The 15404-nt window shown below is 41.5% G+C and overlaps 1 protein-coding gene across 4 annotated transcripts in view; it reads left to right on the forward strand.

The window, feature by feature from the left end:
• PDLIM5 (PDZ and LIM domain 5) overlaps positions 1 to 15404 on the forward strand; it is a 139438-nt gene that overhangs the window by 106553 nt on the left and 17481 nt on the right. For all 4 annotated transcript variants that reach the window (XM_035112566.2, XM_035112567.2, XM_035112568.2 and 1 more), the window contains one exon: positions 3637 to 3821. In XM_035112566.2, the coding sequence (XP_034968457.2) occupies positions 3637 to 3821 (185 nt within the window). The remainder of the gene's footprint in view (positions 1 to 3636; positions 3822 to 15404) is intronic.

Below are 15404 nucleotides of genomic sequence, written 5' to 3' on the forward strand. Positions count from 1 at the left end.
CAGCTAGTGAGTTTGATTTGATCTCTCGAGGACTTGAAGCAGGTTTCTAAATCTTGAAGCTGAAAGCAAAATATCCTCATATGTAACCTCAGAAGTCAGACATGGGAAGTATTGATTTCAGGCAAACTGTCAGCATAGATCTCTACTGTGAATTGAAATGAGATGAGAAGATCATACCCTTACACACCTCCCCCCCCCTCATTCACAGATCTCTCACAGAAGGCTATTGACTGGTCTTCTGTCAATGATACCACACTGGTGTGGAGTAGACTACCTAATTTACCATTCTTAATAGCCCCTACTGGGTGATTCACTGAGGATGAAATAGAGACAGAGAGAGTTGCTTTTTTTCACAGCCACCAGTGCCATCCATTTGGAATGGCTATGCACTCGTATTTCTGTTTGATCATATTCACACCAGAACCTGCGCAACCTGCTGTAGACAATGTCAGGCCTCCTTTATTTTCTGGAGCTTTTCGGTAAACCAAGCAGCTTCCCAAACTTCCCATGGCGAGAAGGGAGGTTTAGGAACAGTCATGTCAATGACCCTTTCCACCTCACTATTCCACAGTGAAACCAGGGCGTTGACATGTGGGGTGAGAGCCTTTTTGTCTTTCCTGCTTTAGAGAGGCACTTCATCATTTCAGGCACTTTTTCTCCCAATCCGTCTCCAGTATTGGAACTGAGCTGAGAGAAAAGTACCTGAAGTGACTGATCTCAGGGAGGCGAAGTGTCAAGAGGTAAGCTCCTCTCACTCGCATGCCTCTTTGAATTCCCTCGATTTCAATGCATAAACAGGACAGGCACATGAACAACAAATATGGCTGCCCCATCAAATCTGGTTTGGCCCTTTTGGTAGCAAAGAGAAAGGAAGAGAATCTGAGGGGATGGAAGATGGGGAAGGGGCAGCAGGAATAGGAGGGCCGAGGGGAAAGGGGCAGAGCTCTCACAGCAATTAGGTCTCCCTTCCCACCTTCAAAATTTCTCTGATCTTTTGCTAGCTCTCTTGATAAACGGAGTGTTGGTTGTTTCAGCCAAAAAACTGAAACTTAATTAGAACCAACCTATCATACGTAAGAAAACGAAAAGCACATGGCAATGCATTAAATAGCATGTTCTAGCCTGCCTAGGGACCCAGGTGGCGCTGTGGGTTAAACTACAGAGTCTAGGGCTTGCTGATCAGAAGGTCGGCAGTTCGAATCCCTGCAACGGGGTGAGCTCCCGTTGTTCGGTCCCAGCTCCTGCCAACCTAGCAGTTCAAAAGCACATCAAAGTGCAAGTAGATAAGTAGGGACCGCTCTGGCGGGAAGGTAAACGGCGTTTCCGTGTGCTGCTCTGGTTCGCCAGAAGCGGCTTTGTCATGCTGGCCACATGACCCGGAAGCTGTCTGCGGACAAACGCCGGCTCCCTTGGCCTATAGAGCGAGATGAGCGCCGCAACCCCAGAGTCGGACACAACTGGACCTGATGGTCAGGGGCCCCTTTACCTTTAGCCTGCCTACCTTATATCTTTTAAAAGAAGGGCATGGGAAGCTGCCTTATACTGAGTCAGACTCATCCATCTATCTTTGTCTTGGGGTGGGGAGCCTTTCGTCCTCTAGGTGTTGCTGAACTACAGCTCCCATCAGTCCCAGCCAGCATGGCCAATAGTCAAGCCTGATGGAATCCAAGACTATCCAGAGGCCAGCTAACTGGCAGAATCTTGACATGGTTTCAGGCAGAGGACATTCCCAGCCCTACTTGCAGATGTTGGGGATTGAACCTGAAACCTCCCCCATGCGTGGCACATGGTCTCCCCCCCCCCCCCCAAGATTCTTAAACAAAATTTGAGAGTCTTTCTAAAAGCTACAGGTCAGAGAAATTGTATCACTTCAAGGAACTTGAAAAACCTTTACTACTTTTAATGGCAAAAGATGCACTCCCTTGAGGGAGGTACCCAGTTGCCCGGGGGGGGGGGGCTCATTCTTGAGATTTCTGCTGGCTGTGTTAAATGAACTTGACAGATGAGCAACTCTGTGTTAGTGTTTCTCAATATTAATGTGGGATTTTCTTCCCTCAAAACACTGTCCCATTAATCAGTCTGACTGATACACAGAATTATGCCAGAAAGCCGATTGCTATGGAAATTAGCGCTTTTTAAGTCGTCGTGCTGCATATTGACAGCATTTCCATGATTACCTGAACGTGATGTAAAGATTACCACTGGGAGGAAGCCCAGAGGGAGTGGAGCAGCAGAAGAGAAAAATGTTTTCTGATTTGATGAAGTAAATCCTACAAAAACAGTTCCAACAGTTATTGGTGTGTGAGACCTGCCGCAAATGTTGACAGAGAGCCGCCTCCTAAGCTCAATAGGCATTGGAGCGAGCCATAAATCAAAAGTTTCATGAAAAGGCCACTCTCCACCAAGGCTGCAGGCTTTTCTGTTGGGTATTACTATATCGTTGCAGAGCTCGTGCAGATGGTTCAGAAGCAATCAGTTCCAAGCGGGCAGGATGAAGCAGGAACAAAACGCTACTGACTAGTAACTTGGTTTACTACAGAGATTTATTATTTACAGCAGGTACACAAGTTACTATATACAGGAACATACACGGGTCTTAAACTCTCTTGAACAAGCTCCAAACACTAACAACCACTACTCCAACCAACATCCACAGGAGAGTGATGAGTCATCATGACTTTATAGATGACTTCAGCCAATAGCATTGCTGCTTCCAGGGACCATATCTCTAGGCAGAATAGCTCCCTCTCCTCAGTCTTTCTGGCCTCTGGCCAAGTTGTTAATTGCTTCTGTTAATTTCCTTCCATTAAAATACCCATAGTTTGTTGCATTGCAGCTGTATGCCTTTTTTGTGTGTAATAACTAGTGTGGTATAGTGAGTAAAATGTCTAGGACCGAGGAGTCGTTTTCAAATCCTCATTCGGTCACAAAGTTCACTGGGTGACCTTGGGCCAATTGCTATCTCTTAGCCTAGCCTAGCATGACTCACAGGTTAAAACGAAAGAGGAAGAACCATGTACTCAGACCCTAGATGCTCCTTGGAGGAAAGATGGAATATAATTGTAGTAGTAAGTAGCTGCAAAATAAAATAACAGACTTAAAGCATCTGCTAGTTTCACTTGCCAACTGGAATGGCTTCAAACAGAAAGCCTTGGGTGCATCCGACCAGTGTTTAGATAACAAAAACACTGAATTTTCAATAGTGACACCAGCCACAGTGCAACCTAGAATAAGCTTGTTATTTCCAGAGGTGTAAATTTGTTTTTTAAAAGTATTTTTCCTGATTTGATTGTCCGTTTGTTTGTCTTGGGCATTTCAGAAACACTATACCTTAGCATTAGCGTTATGTACCAATTGTGTAACTGATCTCAGCATTTTGCTATTTCAGCATGTGCTTGGGTTTCAAAACATTGAAAATGAGAGCTGTCATGTTCCCTGAGTCCGAATTGTCGTAAGACATTGCTGTGTGTGTGTATGTCGGATATAATGAAAGTTAAATATTTCAGAAGAGAGTTTTGTAATTTCAGATAAAATTAGTTTCATATTTATGTAAAGCAAGAGCACATTCATCTAACGTCATCTACCCTTGTTTTGTGAATGCTCTAAACTAAGGGATAATATTTTGTTTCCAAATAGTGATTCTCTGGAGCAAACACAGTCTACTGCTTACACTGCTGCCACAGTAAGGAGCATGCCTGAAACTCCAGAGAACGGCACACGTGGACCAGTTCCTGCCAATCCAACATCTGTGCCAGCTGTCAAGCCGACAGGACCTCAGTATGCAGTCAAAACCTCAGGCTGGCAATCTTCTAATCAGCCAGGTACATTTACCAACTACTATTTGCTCAGTTAAAAATGCAAAAGGTGTATATGGAAAAGGTAAAATGATGAGGATAATTCCTGTTTGTAAGTTCGAGTTTTTAAGTTCCATCAGTTGCCTTACTTTGCTAGTGTGTTAAAGGATATAATAAGAGTAGGGACGCGGGTGGCGCTGTGGTCTAAACCACTGAGCCTCTTGGGCTTGCTGATCAGAAGGTCAGCGGTTCAAATCCCCGCGCCGGGGTGAGCTCCCGTTTCTCTGTCCCATCTCCTGCCAACCTAGCAGTTCGAAAACATGCCAGTGCAAGTAGATAAATAGGTACCACTGTGGTGGGAAGGTAAACAGCGTTTCCATGCGCTCTGGTTTTCGTTGGCCAGAAAGCGGGATAAGCGCCACAACCCCATATTCGCCTTTGACTGGACCTAACTGTTCAGGGGTCCTTTTTATAATGAGAGTATGTGGCATCATTTATACAATAAATAAATAAAAGCCACCCTTCTCAACTATATCAGTAATTATTAATATGATGCACTTATACAGCCAGTTATGTGGAGAATAAATGTTTCCACTCCTATATTTTTCCTGCAGGAAACTTTTACTTTGACAATAACACAGAAAACATTTTTAAGAAATACAATTCTCAAGGTACATAGGTCTGTGGTGCCATATTGAAAAGGGAGTGGACGTAACTGCCTTGTGTGGATGTGCCTTATGGCTTAGTTAACAAATCTGTATCCTTATAGGTTCTTAAACACCCCACATCTACTGAGGGTTGCTATCTAAAATGGGCCATTTATTTATTTCATAAGTTTTATACACTGCTTGGTTGCTTTTTAAAAACACCTCGAAGCGGTTTACAACAAGGTAAAACAGTAAAATCGAGAAAAATTCAGAACCATACTTTAAACATATTAAAGCTAACATGCTAAAACAGTTTAAAATTACCCCAGCTTTCTAAGTATCAGGGTTGGCTTGTCTAGACAAGAATGTTTTAGCAGGTGCCTAATAACTTGACTATCAACCATCTTGAATACAGGATAGGGTCCCCTTACCTGCTTCTCCAGTGATTCAAGTTGTAAAGCTGTATTTTCAATGGCACTTTAAAGGGATTTATCCTTTGGGGCGAGGGGGAGGGGGGTATGTGCTTACAAGTTAGGAAAAAAATCCAAATAATCTCAAAGTAAAAGAGAGAACATATGGTGTTAATGTGCCATGTATTTTTAATAATGCGGCCTTTTGAGAATATGGCTGTGTTGCAACCATTTAATAAACGAATAACTTTGAGCTTCAGAGGTGTGGAACTTCAAAGTATCCTCAAGGTGGCGATAATTCATCGTATCTATGCCCCATTGAACTCACTTTTAGCGGCAAAATGTGAGACAAAGTCAAGGCTTTTTACATAAAGACAATAGCCTGCGTTGAATGCTCTGTGTTCTTTTCAGATATGCTACATTTGACAAAAATGCAGTGTTTAACCTTCAGATTATTCTATTTGGTGGTGGAAAGAGTTAAGAGTGTTGAAAGTCTTAGTATGCAGTCTTCCATAACTGGTTGATTTTATTTTATTTTATTTTAAGCATATGTTCAAAATGACATTTCAGTACTTTTTCTCTCTGATATTGCCGCTGTCACTTCTGCTGTCCCCAGCTCAACAGCAAGGGCCACAACTGTGTTAACGTGCTCTACAGAAGAGTAAAGATTTTTGCTCCCTGCCTGGAGCTGAGCTGAACTTTACGAGTGCAGCTGGGTTTTGTTTGTTTTTTTGTTTGTTTTTAAAAGCAAATTATTGGGATGATGGGAAGCATTTTAAGAAAAAATCCACCTTGAAAATTGGGTGTGAATTTTAGAGGGATTTGAGGGCTGGTCCCTATCAGAAAGGAATTTTGTGAGGTGGTTTGGGGAGAGAAAATGCCTTTGAAAGCAGGGATTGCACCGGTAACAGTGACAGGAATCCTGGCTTTCAAAGGATCTCCCCAGGTGGGTGGAAAAGAGTATATCCTGTTCCATCCCAGCAGGCTGAAAAAAGTCCTGTGAAAGTCAGGATCACGCTAGTTGTTACTGGCACACTGTTTGTTTTTAGGAGCTTTCTCTTGGCTCCTCAGCCACCTTATAAAGTTATGTAACTGGTATGGACCAAGCCTGCCTCATCTCTGAAATTTGCCCCATCTCCAAAAAAAGTGGTATAATAAAGGGGACTCTGGCAATTGGATTTGACACAGCACTGCTGCTAATTTATTTATGTTTATAAAATGATTTATATGCTGCCCCCAAGGTGGGTCACATCATAAAAAACCTAAGGAGAAAAATTTGAACAATCTAAAAACAATCAGGGCTGATAAAAGGAGCGACATTTACTGCTCACTATAAAGGCCGATTAAAACAAATAAGAGACTATCATAACAACTAAAATAGCTATATTCTGCAACATACCTTTGGGGCAGGGGTGGGAAGAGAGACATTTAAGAGAAGGCTGCTCAAAAAAGGAAGTTTCTTAAAACCGTTTTAAAAACCCACAGTTAAAGCCTATGCCCATCCCTGAGGGCAGTTGTTTCTACAACCTGGGTGCCACCACAGAAAAGGCCCTTTCTCTCAAGCTTACTAACCAAATTTATTTCACATGAACAGGGCCTCTTGAGGCACATCTCAAAGCTTGGGCAAGTTTGTGTCTTTGGCCAGTGGTCCTTCAAACAACCCACTCCCAAAATGTTTAAGATTTAAAGGTTAAAAACTGCACTTTGAATTGTGCCCAGAAACACCTCATAAAGCTATTATGTTTCATGACTGATCCCATCGTTCTTTTGAGTTGGTTCGTATCTCCTACAGCCTTGTTGGTGTTTGTTTGTTTGTTTGTTTGTTTGTTTGTTTTAAGTTAACACATTTTTTTGTTTCCTGAGGCTGACTTCATTATCATCATCACCATCATCATTTAATTTGTATGCTGCCTTTCCATAGTTAAAAACCATGCTTAAGGCTTACTTACAACATGAAAAGATTTACTACATAATTACAAACATAACAAAAGTAGTCATAAACAACAAGCAATAAATAAAACACAGCAAAAAGTACACATTATAAGATCTAAGAATAAAGACACAGAAAATAATATAAATAACTGCAACAACAACAAAACAGTGAAAGCCCCTAAGCAATACCCCAGCCTTAGCTTTTGTAGCTGGAGTCAGTCCGGGTCCCGCCCTGCCAAGTCAAGTGGAAAGGGCCTGCAAGGCATGGAGCAGGTCTTCCAGGACTCACACCCAAGATGTCGCTCTCAAAGATAACTTGAGGGGCCTCTGAGTAATAAAAAATAAGCCAAAAGACGCAAAGAAAGACATTGGTTTTTACAAACATATATCCAGCCATTTGCCTTCTAGGTGATTGGGCAGGGAAGGCCAGGGGTGGTGGCACTTTAAATCGAGAACTAGAGTTTTAAATTAGTGTTAAAAAGGAAGTGCAGAAGATTAACAGAAGGATGACTTCACTGACTGTGGGAGAAAGATGATTTTGACAGAGGCTCTGCGTACTGTCAAAAGGTGGGAGATGACTGACAAGAGGGAGTAGCTTTTGAAAGTGTACTTTCTAAAAGATGCTGTGTGGGGGGAAATAGAATGTGCCAATTCTTCTTAAGTGAAAATAACAGCAATCACAAAGGCATTCATGCAGCTGATATTGTCCATAAAAACAAGGTGAGAAAAACCCACAATGGTAGCATAACAGTGCATTCATCAGCTTGTTTATGAAATTTGTTGGATTTCTTGGTGATAAACACCACCTGAGAAGCATTAAGGAGATTTATATACCGATCCTAGAACACATTTGGAGAACTTGAGCTTTTATGGAAATCTATACCAAGTACAGGACATGCAAAGACTTCCCATTATTGCATTTGGTTATTTTTAGCAGTGGATACGTGTTCCTCATGCAACTGCAGCTACTTCATGAAATATTTAAGTGCTTTTGTCCAGGTTTTGCAAAATAGTTTAACTGCTAGGTAAAAATAGGTAACTGATTGTCTGGATCTATTTCAGCCTGGCTCCAGGCCCAGTCAGGGCAGTGAAACTGCCTTGGCCGCCCTGGTTGATGACATTTGTCATCAAAGGGAGATGTGGGGAGTGTGCTTCTGTTCATTCTGCTTGGTGTTTTGGCACCTTTTGACCACAGTGTCCTTCTGGAGCAGCTCCAGAAAGTGCAAGTTGGGGGCACTGTACTTTAATGGTTCTGCTTCTGCCTCTAGAGCCATTTCCAGAAAATAGTTATTGGGGGCCCCTGTATGGCACTGTGAGAGTTGGAAATACACGGGTCAGTCTTGTTCCCATGCTATTTAACTGTGTCTGAATATACTGGGAGTGGTCATAATGAGATTAGGAGTTAGGTGTTACCAATATTTAATTATTCCCACCTCCGTCATACTTATCCCTCTGAATCATGAGGCAGTTGAGGTCGACTCACTAGAAGTAATAGACATATTTTAGCCATGTTCATTAATTTCAGTGGGCCTACTTTGAGTAAAACTTAGTTGAATACCACCCTAAGACTTGAAGACTTCATCACAAAAGAGGCTCCCTTCCAAGTTACATACTGATTAGTTCCTTATAATATAAAGCTTTTTCCCCCTGGTCAGTCTCCAATATTTCATGCTTTTTGTAAGGACTTTACATAAAAAAAGGTAAAGGTAAAGGACTGCTGATAGTTAAGTCCAGTCACAGACGACTCTGGGGTTGCGGCGCTCATCTCACTTTACAGGCCGAGTGAGCCGGCGTTTGTACGCAGTTTTTCCGGGTCATGTGGCTAGCATGACTAAGCTGCTTCTGGCGAAACCAGAGCAGTGCATGGAAACGCCGTTTACCTTCCCGCCGGAGCAGTACCTATTTATCTACTTGCACTTTTTGGCATGCTTTCAAACTGCTAGGTGGGCAGGAGCTGGGACCGAGCAACGGGAGCTCACCCCATTGTGGGGATTCGAACCACCGACCTTCTGATCGGCAAGCCCAAGAGCAGGCATCCCCAAACTGCGGCCCTCCAGATGTTTTGGCCTACAACTCCCATGATCCCTCGCTAACAGGACCAGTGGTCGGGGAAGATGGGAATTGTAGTCCAAAACATCTGGAGGGCCAGAGTTTGGGGATGCATGCCCAAGAGGCTCAGTTGTTTAAACCACAGTGCCACCCATGTCCCCTTAGGACTTTATATAGTGTTCTCTAATATTAGAATACAGATAATATACTGAGGCAGGTAGCTGAGGCTGCTCAACAGATGGATGCCCAGGAATCTCTCCGGTTGCATCACTGATTCCATCTGTTCAAAATGAAGTACGATGAAAGCTTTCTGGTATACTATTTTCATGGGAAATATCAGCATCAGTATGAAAAATACAGTTGTTTTGGAACTGACAATCAATGCATAATAGCAGCCCTTTTCTGTTCAACTTTGTCAGTTTCTGCTCCAACATCTGATACTCTTTGTTTAAAGATGTTTCTGGCCACAAGTGAATTCAGAGCCTGCCCTGAAAATCCATACTGCTCTAGCAACTTGGAAAATTTCTGAAACCAGAAACTGCTCGGAGCTGGTACCATCTGTTTCTTTAAGTCACGTCTTAGGAAATCTATCTTCACCCATTTGAAATAATCTGCACCAATAATTAGATATCCTAACATGTGTTAGGCCAGAGATTGCCATAACACATAACTGTTCTTATTAAATAAGCAGGGGGAGTTTTTAATACCCCAACTCACATCCAACCTCCCCCCCCCCACCGCCTTTGAACTCTTTCAGTTCTGGTGATATTTGCAAAGCCCTCAATTTATGTGCCGAAAACAAACATTGGCAACACTTTTGCTCTAAAGACGTTTAAAATGAGCATATTGATCACAGGTACCTAAAATTCAGGAGTCTATTTAAGCATTCATTTTTATTTTTATTGTTATTTTTATTTTTGTAAAGCCCAAGATCCTGAAGCAGAAAAAGCTGTTACAAGATAACATGATTTTATCTGTTCTAAGTCTATGTACTTTGTTGTTGTTGTTTAGTCGTTTAGTCGTGTCCGACTCTTCGTGACCCCATGGGGGTCTATGTACTAGTCTATGTACTATTTGTATAACATTTTTTCCTCTTACTGTAGACCACTAATTTGGATTTAGCACTATTAATGACTAGATCATTTTCTTTGCAGAAGGCAGTAAATAATATTCTCATAATGCCTTGCAGTGTTGAGGTCATATGTTTACGGGCATAGGGAGACCTTAGGAATATAGAAATACTGATTATGCAGAGTTGTAGATAAATCAGGCATCCCCAAACTTCAGCCCTCCAGATGTTTTGGACTACAATTCCCATCTTCCCTGACCACTGGTCCTGCTAGCTAGGGATCATGGGAGTTGTAGGCCAAAACATCTGGAGGGCTGCAGTTTGGGGATGCCTGAGCTAAATCATCATTATTTTTTAATCAAACTAAAATACAGCATTGTTGTACTCCTACAATCAAATGATCAGACCTAGACCTGTTTCAGCAAGTTCCCTTCTGCATATATTTTTTAATCATTCTCTGGAACCCCCCCCCTTTTTTTTGCAGAAAAATAAAAGAGGATGTGATTAGGCATCTCTGCAGTCAACCAATATAGCAAATGTAGGAATAGACCTTAATTCCCTACAAACATTGTATGGATAGTTCAGTAGCAACATCAGAGGAGTTTAATTCTAACAAATGGACAGTCTGGTATTAAAAATTCTAAATTGTTTTTCTGTCACGAGGCGGCATACCACAAACTCTCACAAGTTAACTAATGTGAATTCCGACGCAGCCAAGGAAAGTATATTGTGAAACCTCAGCAAAGCTATTCATAAATGTCAACTGTTAAAGCTGGGGTATTTACTTGTGGTGTGAAATGTCAACCTTTTGAAATCACTGTGGCAGTGGGGTTTATTTTTGGTTTTTATTTCAGGTTTTTTTTTTAGGAGTGTGCAAATATAAATGAAAACCGGTGAAAATATGCAACTCCTGGGACCACTGGAAGATACAATGGAGGCAGTATAATCTTTGCGAGGGGGGTGGGGTTGTATGTATTGTTTCATTGGTTTATAAACTGGTGTGGAAATATTTAGCATTATTCATATCTAGGTTCAGGTAGTGGGAGAGCTTTGAAATGCTTGCATTGTTTGCTTCCCACAGTCCATTGGCTGCTCCCATGGCGTCAGATGCAGAGGGGGTGGATTAATATGTGTCCATATCCTCTTCCTCCTCCCACCCACTTCTGGCAACAGTTCAGCCTTCCTTGGCCTCTAGCCAGGCACGGCCATGGCCCCAATAATTCTGCATTGAGGCTACCCTGTTAGGTGGATCTGCCGCCATGGGAAATTTAAGGGAGAGAAAATTGTCTCAGCCCCCCCAGAGGGTGCATGTTTCCAAACAACATTTTAAAATGCCAAAATAAGAGGTGAATTAACCCTGCTCCTAGAAAGCATTTGCAGTGCCGCAGTACACGGAGACATACCCCAGGACCAATGATTGATGGAAATTTACCATACGTTATCCAGAGTGCATTCAGACGGTCATGTAAAAAAACCAAAAAGTTCAAATTTTCCCTGCTACCCCATGACAAAGAGCGATAGCAAAAAGCTGTTGAGGGTTGATTAGTTTATTAGGACATGATTCTCCATTGCAACATATACCTCTCTGCAAAAGAGGTGCTATCAGATCAGAATGGTAGCATTTGACACCGACTTCACATAGGTTGCTATGATTAGACGAGGTGGAGGCAGTTCAAAATCAGCTCAGGTGTTGCTACAGTGCTTTGAAAAGGTGGGGAATGAAGAGAGAAATATGGTCTGGTAGTACTGTAAATGCACCTGTGTGGGCGTGGATATGTATGGAAGTGTGTTGGGCAAAGGTGTGGAAGAAGGAGCAATGGGGAAAGGGAGAGGCGTGTGAGAGTGGAAACCTTAATGTAAAATGAGCAAGATTTCAAGTTCCTAGACCAGTCTTCCCCAATCTGGAAGCCATCAAATGTTTTGCCCTACAGCCTGTGTTAACAGTTAAGTAAATATAGGATAGATTCAGTAATCTAGATCTAGACTTAATACATAACTTTGATTTCACTTCCTACTTGTTAACAGGCAAAAAATAAAAATAGAATACTAAGCTAATTTAACTACAGTGGTACCTTGGTTTAAGAACAGGTTAGTTTATGAACAACTTGGATTGAGAACGCTGCAAACCCGGAAGTAAGTAGGTGTTTTGGTTTGTGAACTTTGCCTTGTAATAAGAACATGTTTCACTTCCTGTTGAGTGTGTTCCATTTGATAATTGAGTCTCCCGCTGTTATGGGAAAGCACACCTTGGTTTAAGAATGCTTTGGTTTAAGAACGGACTGCCGGAACGGATTAAGTTTGTAAACCAAGGTACCACTGTACTAGTTAGCCTTGCTGAAGTCTAGGGGACTACAGTAACCTCTGTTAGTCTCCTCCATCTGTCTTTAATTTATTTCCAGTTGGTGCCAATTTTGCATGTGTTCATTCATGAATTTGTTTCCACATTAAACTGGTTTTTTTTTAATGAGAAAAAAACCCATCCAAAAATCATATTAAAATACAGTATGTGTTTTATCTCATTGAACATATTTCTAGACGATTTTATCCTAAAATATATATTTTTGACACTTGGTACAGTTTTTGAGTCAAGGGCTGTATTGTTCCAGTCCATTGTGAGATGGGAATCAGGTCAGTTCACTTAAAATTACAAACTGAATGAAATTCTCTTCCATTTCCTAGTTTAAATATAGTTCAGAGACAGGGTCTTCTCATCAGGCTAGATGATTTACAGCCAGTGCTCTCATCTCTCCTTTAGAAATGTTGGCAACAGTAAAATGGAAGTGCTGTTTAGTAGCAAGGATAGAACGGTTGAAATGTCTGGGGAAACCCAGACATATGGCAACCCTAGTTTTATTGTACCTGATGGTAATGGCTTGTGAATTTTGCATTGTTAACTATTGGTTTTTATTGTGTGTTTATCTTCATTGTGCCTTTTGGGGGTCTGGTTGTTGCCATCATCATTCTGAACTGCATGGAACTGTCCATGCAGAAGTCTCTTGCTGTCTTGGAATGTGGGAATGTCTCTATATCTCACAGCCATTTCTGCCTCATTACTCAGTAGTTATACTTTTAAGAGTCCCAGTATGGCATCCCAGTTACCCAAATGGCATTATCCAGAACTTGGGCTAGGCGATAAATCAATATATTGTCCGAAACCAGCTTGAAGTCCTTATTGTGATACCGGTTTCATAATTTTTGATCTCACAAATAATGAGAAGGGTGTGTGTGTACACCATGCAAAAATCACTCGGGGAAAACGATGAAGCCAGCCAAGATACAAATCTGTGACATATAATGACTAATGGTACTTGATGCAAAAATTAACCAAACTAAAATAAATAGATGGGTGTAAATAGGATATGATGGTGCTCCAAGGTGCTACTTCCTCCCCAGGTTCTATAACTGCTCTTGCTTGGCCTCCACCCCCATCATTCTGCCCGGACACTGAGGTCCAGCACCGAGGGTCTTCTGGCGGTTCCCTCGTTGCGAGAAGCCAAGTTGCAGGTAACCAGGCAGAGGGCCTTCTCGGTAGTGAGGCCCACCCTGTGGAACGCCCTCCCATCAGAAGTCAAAGAGAAAAACAACTACCAGATTTTTAGAAGACATCTGAAGACAGCCCTGTTCAGGGAGGCTTTTAATGTTTAATAGATTATTTCATTTTTCTGTTGGAAAATGCTGGAAACCAAGCCAGATGGGCGGGGTATAAATAATAAATTATTATTATTATTATTATTAGTCAACACAGACACACACACACACACAACTCTGAAATTGTGCTGACTTTTGAGTGGCTTACGGTGCAGCAGATGAGAAGATGACCCAAGCCAACCCAGAATGCTCATTTTAATTAAGAAGCTTCACAGCCCATTTAATCTGAGCTCTTGAGAGATGAAAGGCTAGCTACTACAGCAGGAAACTAACCCTCTGAAGTTGTAACCGGGCCTCTAATGCACCTGTTCTGATTTTCATGGTGCACATTCTAGCTTTCTCAGTCATTTTAAGAAATGATAACAGCATAATCCTTCCTGTTCTGCCCTTTCATCATGAGAGGATTTAAAGCTTTATCTGTATTCCACAAATTCAGCAAAATAAAATAAAAAGTGGCTATTGAATGCTTTGTGCTCTTTCTCTGCTGCTAACCTGAGCCCATGATTCTTTGGGGGATCTTAAGGGACTAAAGTATCTCATACATTTACCATAATTATTTTTTTATTTAAGCATGATAACATTCCTTCAGCATCCACATGGACAGGAAATAAAGAACTGCTACTGTATAAGAGTGTGTTAATATTCTGCTGAAGAACCAGCATTTTGTTGTATACTAGTCTAATAGCACTATATTTCATTTCAGCAGTTGAAAATGAAATTGTGCACCTTGAAGTAGTATTGTTATTTATAGACATTGCATGACACTTGATCTTATATTTAAGTGAGTGCTGAACTATTTAGTCTGTTGTATTGTTGCCATGGGCAAGAGATCATCTGTCAGAGTAACTGCCTCACACATCTGACCTTACTCCCTTGTAGCAATACTTCACTATTTTTTCCCAGTTCACTATTGAGTTGGCAATCAGCAGTACAATATGCTATTAATAAAACCTTGGCTGTGCCAAATATTGCCACCTTTAATTTTAAGGCTTTAAAAAAGTGATATAGAAAATTGAAGTAGCAATAGTAGTAATATTTCATGGGAAATGCTGTGTTTGTATATGAATAGGTGAATTATTTTTTTTTGCATGCCTAAGGAGTGGTATTTCTTTATCCAGTTGACTATTTGTAAACATGTTTCTCAACATTGCAATGTTCATTTGGGGTTCAGCTCAAGCAGGCCAGTTCTGTCTCTTGTCCCCTTGCCTGGTTCTCCACCCCAACTGTCATGCAATATTCCGTCACTCCTGTTGACTACTCAGTCCTCATTGGGGTGTGTTTCAGATGATCACCCAATTTGGTGGTGTGGGGTTTTGTTTGTACTTCTGAGGACATTGGTGCTTCCTAAAGCATTTCAACACCTCTCTCTTGTTTCTCAGTGGCCTGCCCCACTTGGGTTCCTGTGGCTATTATGCAACATTGTACAGTACACATCAGGTCACCATTTTCAAATGAGGAAAATGCCTCTTCCAATGCCCTTTTCTCCCCCTTGGTAATAGTTAACTAAAGGAAGGAAGCAAGCCTTCTTTTATTAAAATGTACTTCTGGTAAAGTCCTAACATTCCTTGACATGCTTCATGAAAGTATGCTTTTTTCAAACGCGCTTCTGTTTGTACTGCCTTTGTAAATGTGTCAGAAGGTAGCATATCATTCATCCCTCATTTGTTTGCTTAAAGTTTAATATCTGTAGTGTTTAGCTTTTGAGTCACATTGTGATTCAAATAATATGAATGCAGAGTTGCTCTCAGACTGTCTGAAAACTCTGTTTTTAGATATAAGTAGTAACAAGATAATGGGGACCCAGGTGGCGCTGTGGGTTAACCCACTGAGCCTAGGGCTTGCTGATCAGAAGGTT

Source organism: Zootoca vivipara, chromosome 9 (genome assembly GCF_963506605.1).
Source record: "Zootoca vivipara chromosome 9, rZooViv1.1, whole genome shotgun sequence".
Lineage (NCBI taxonomy): Eukaryota > Metazoa > Chordata > Lepidosauria > Squamata > Lacertidae > Zootoca > Zootoca vivipara.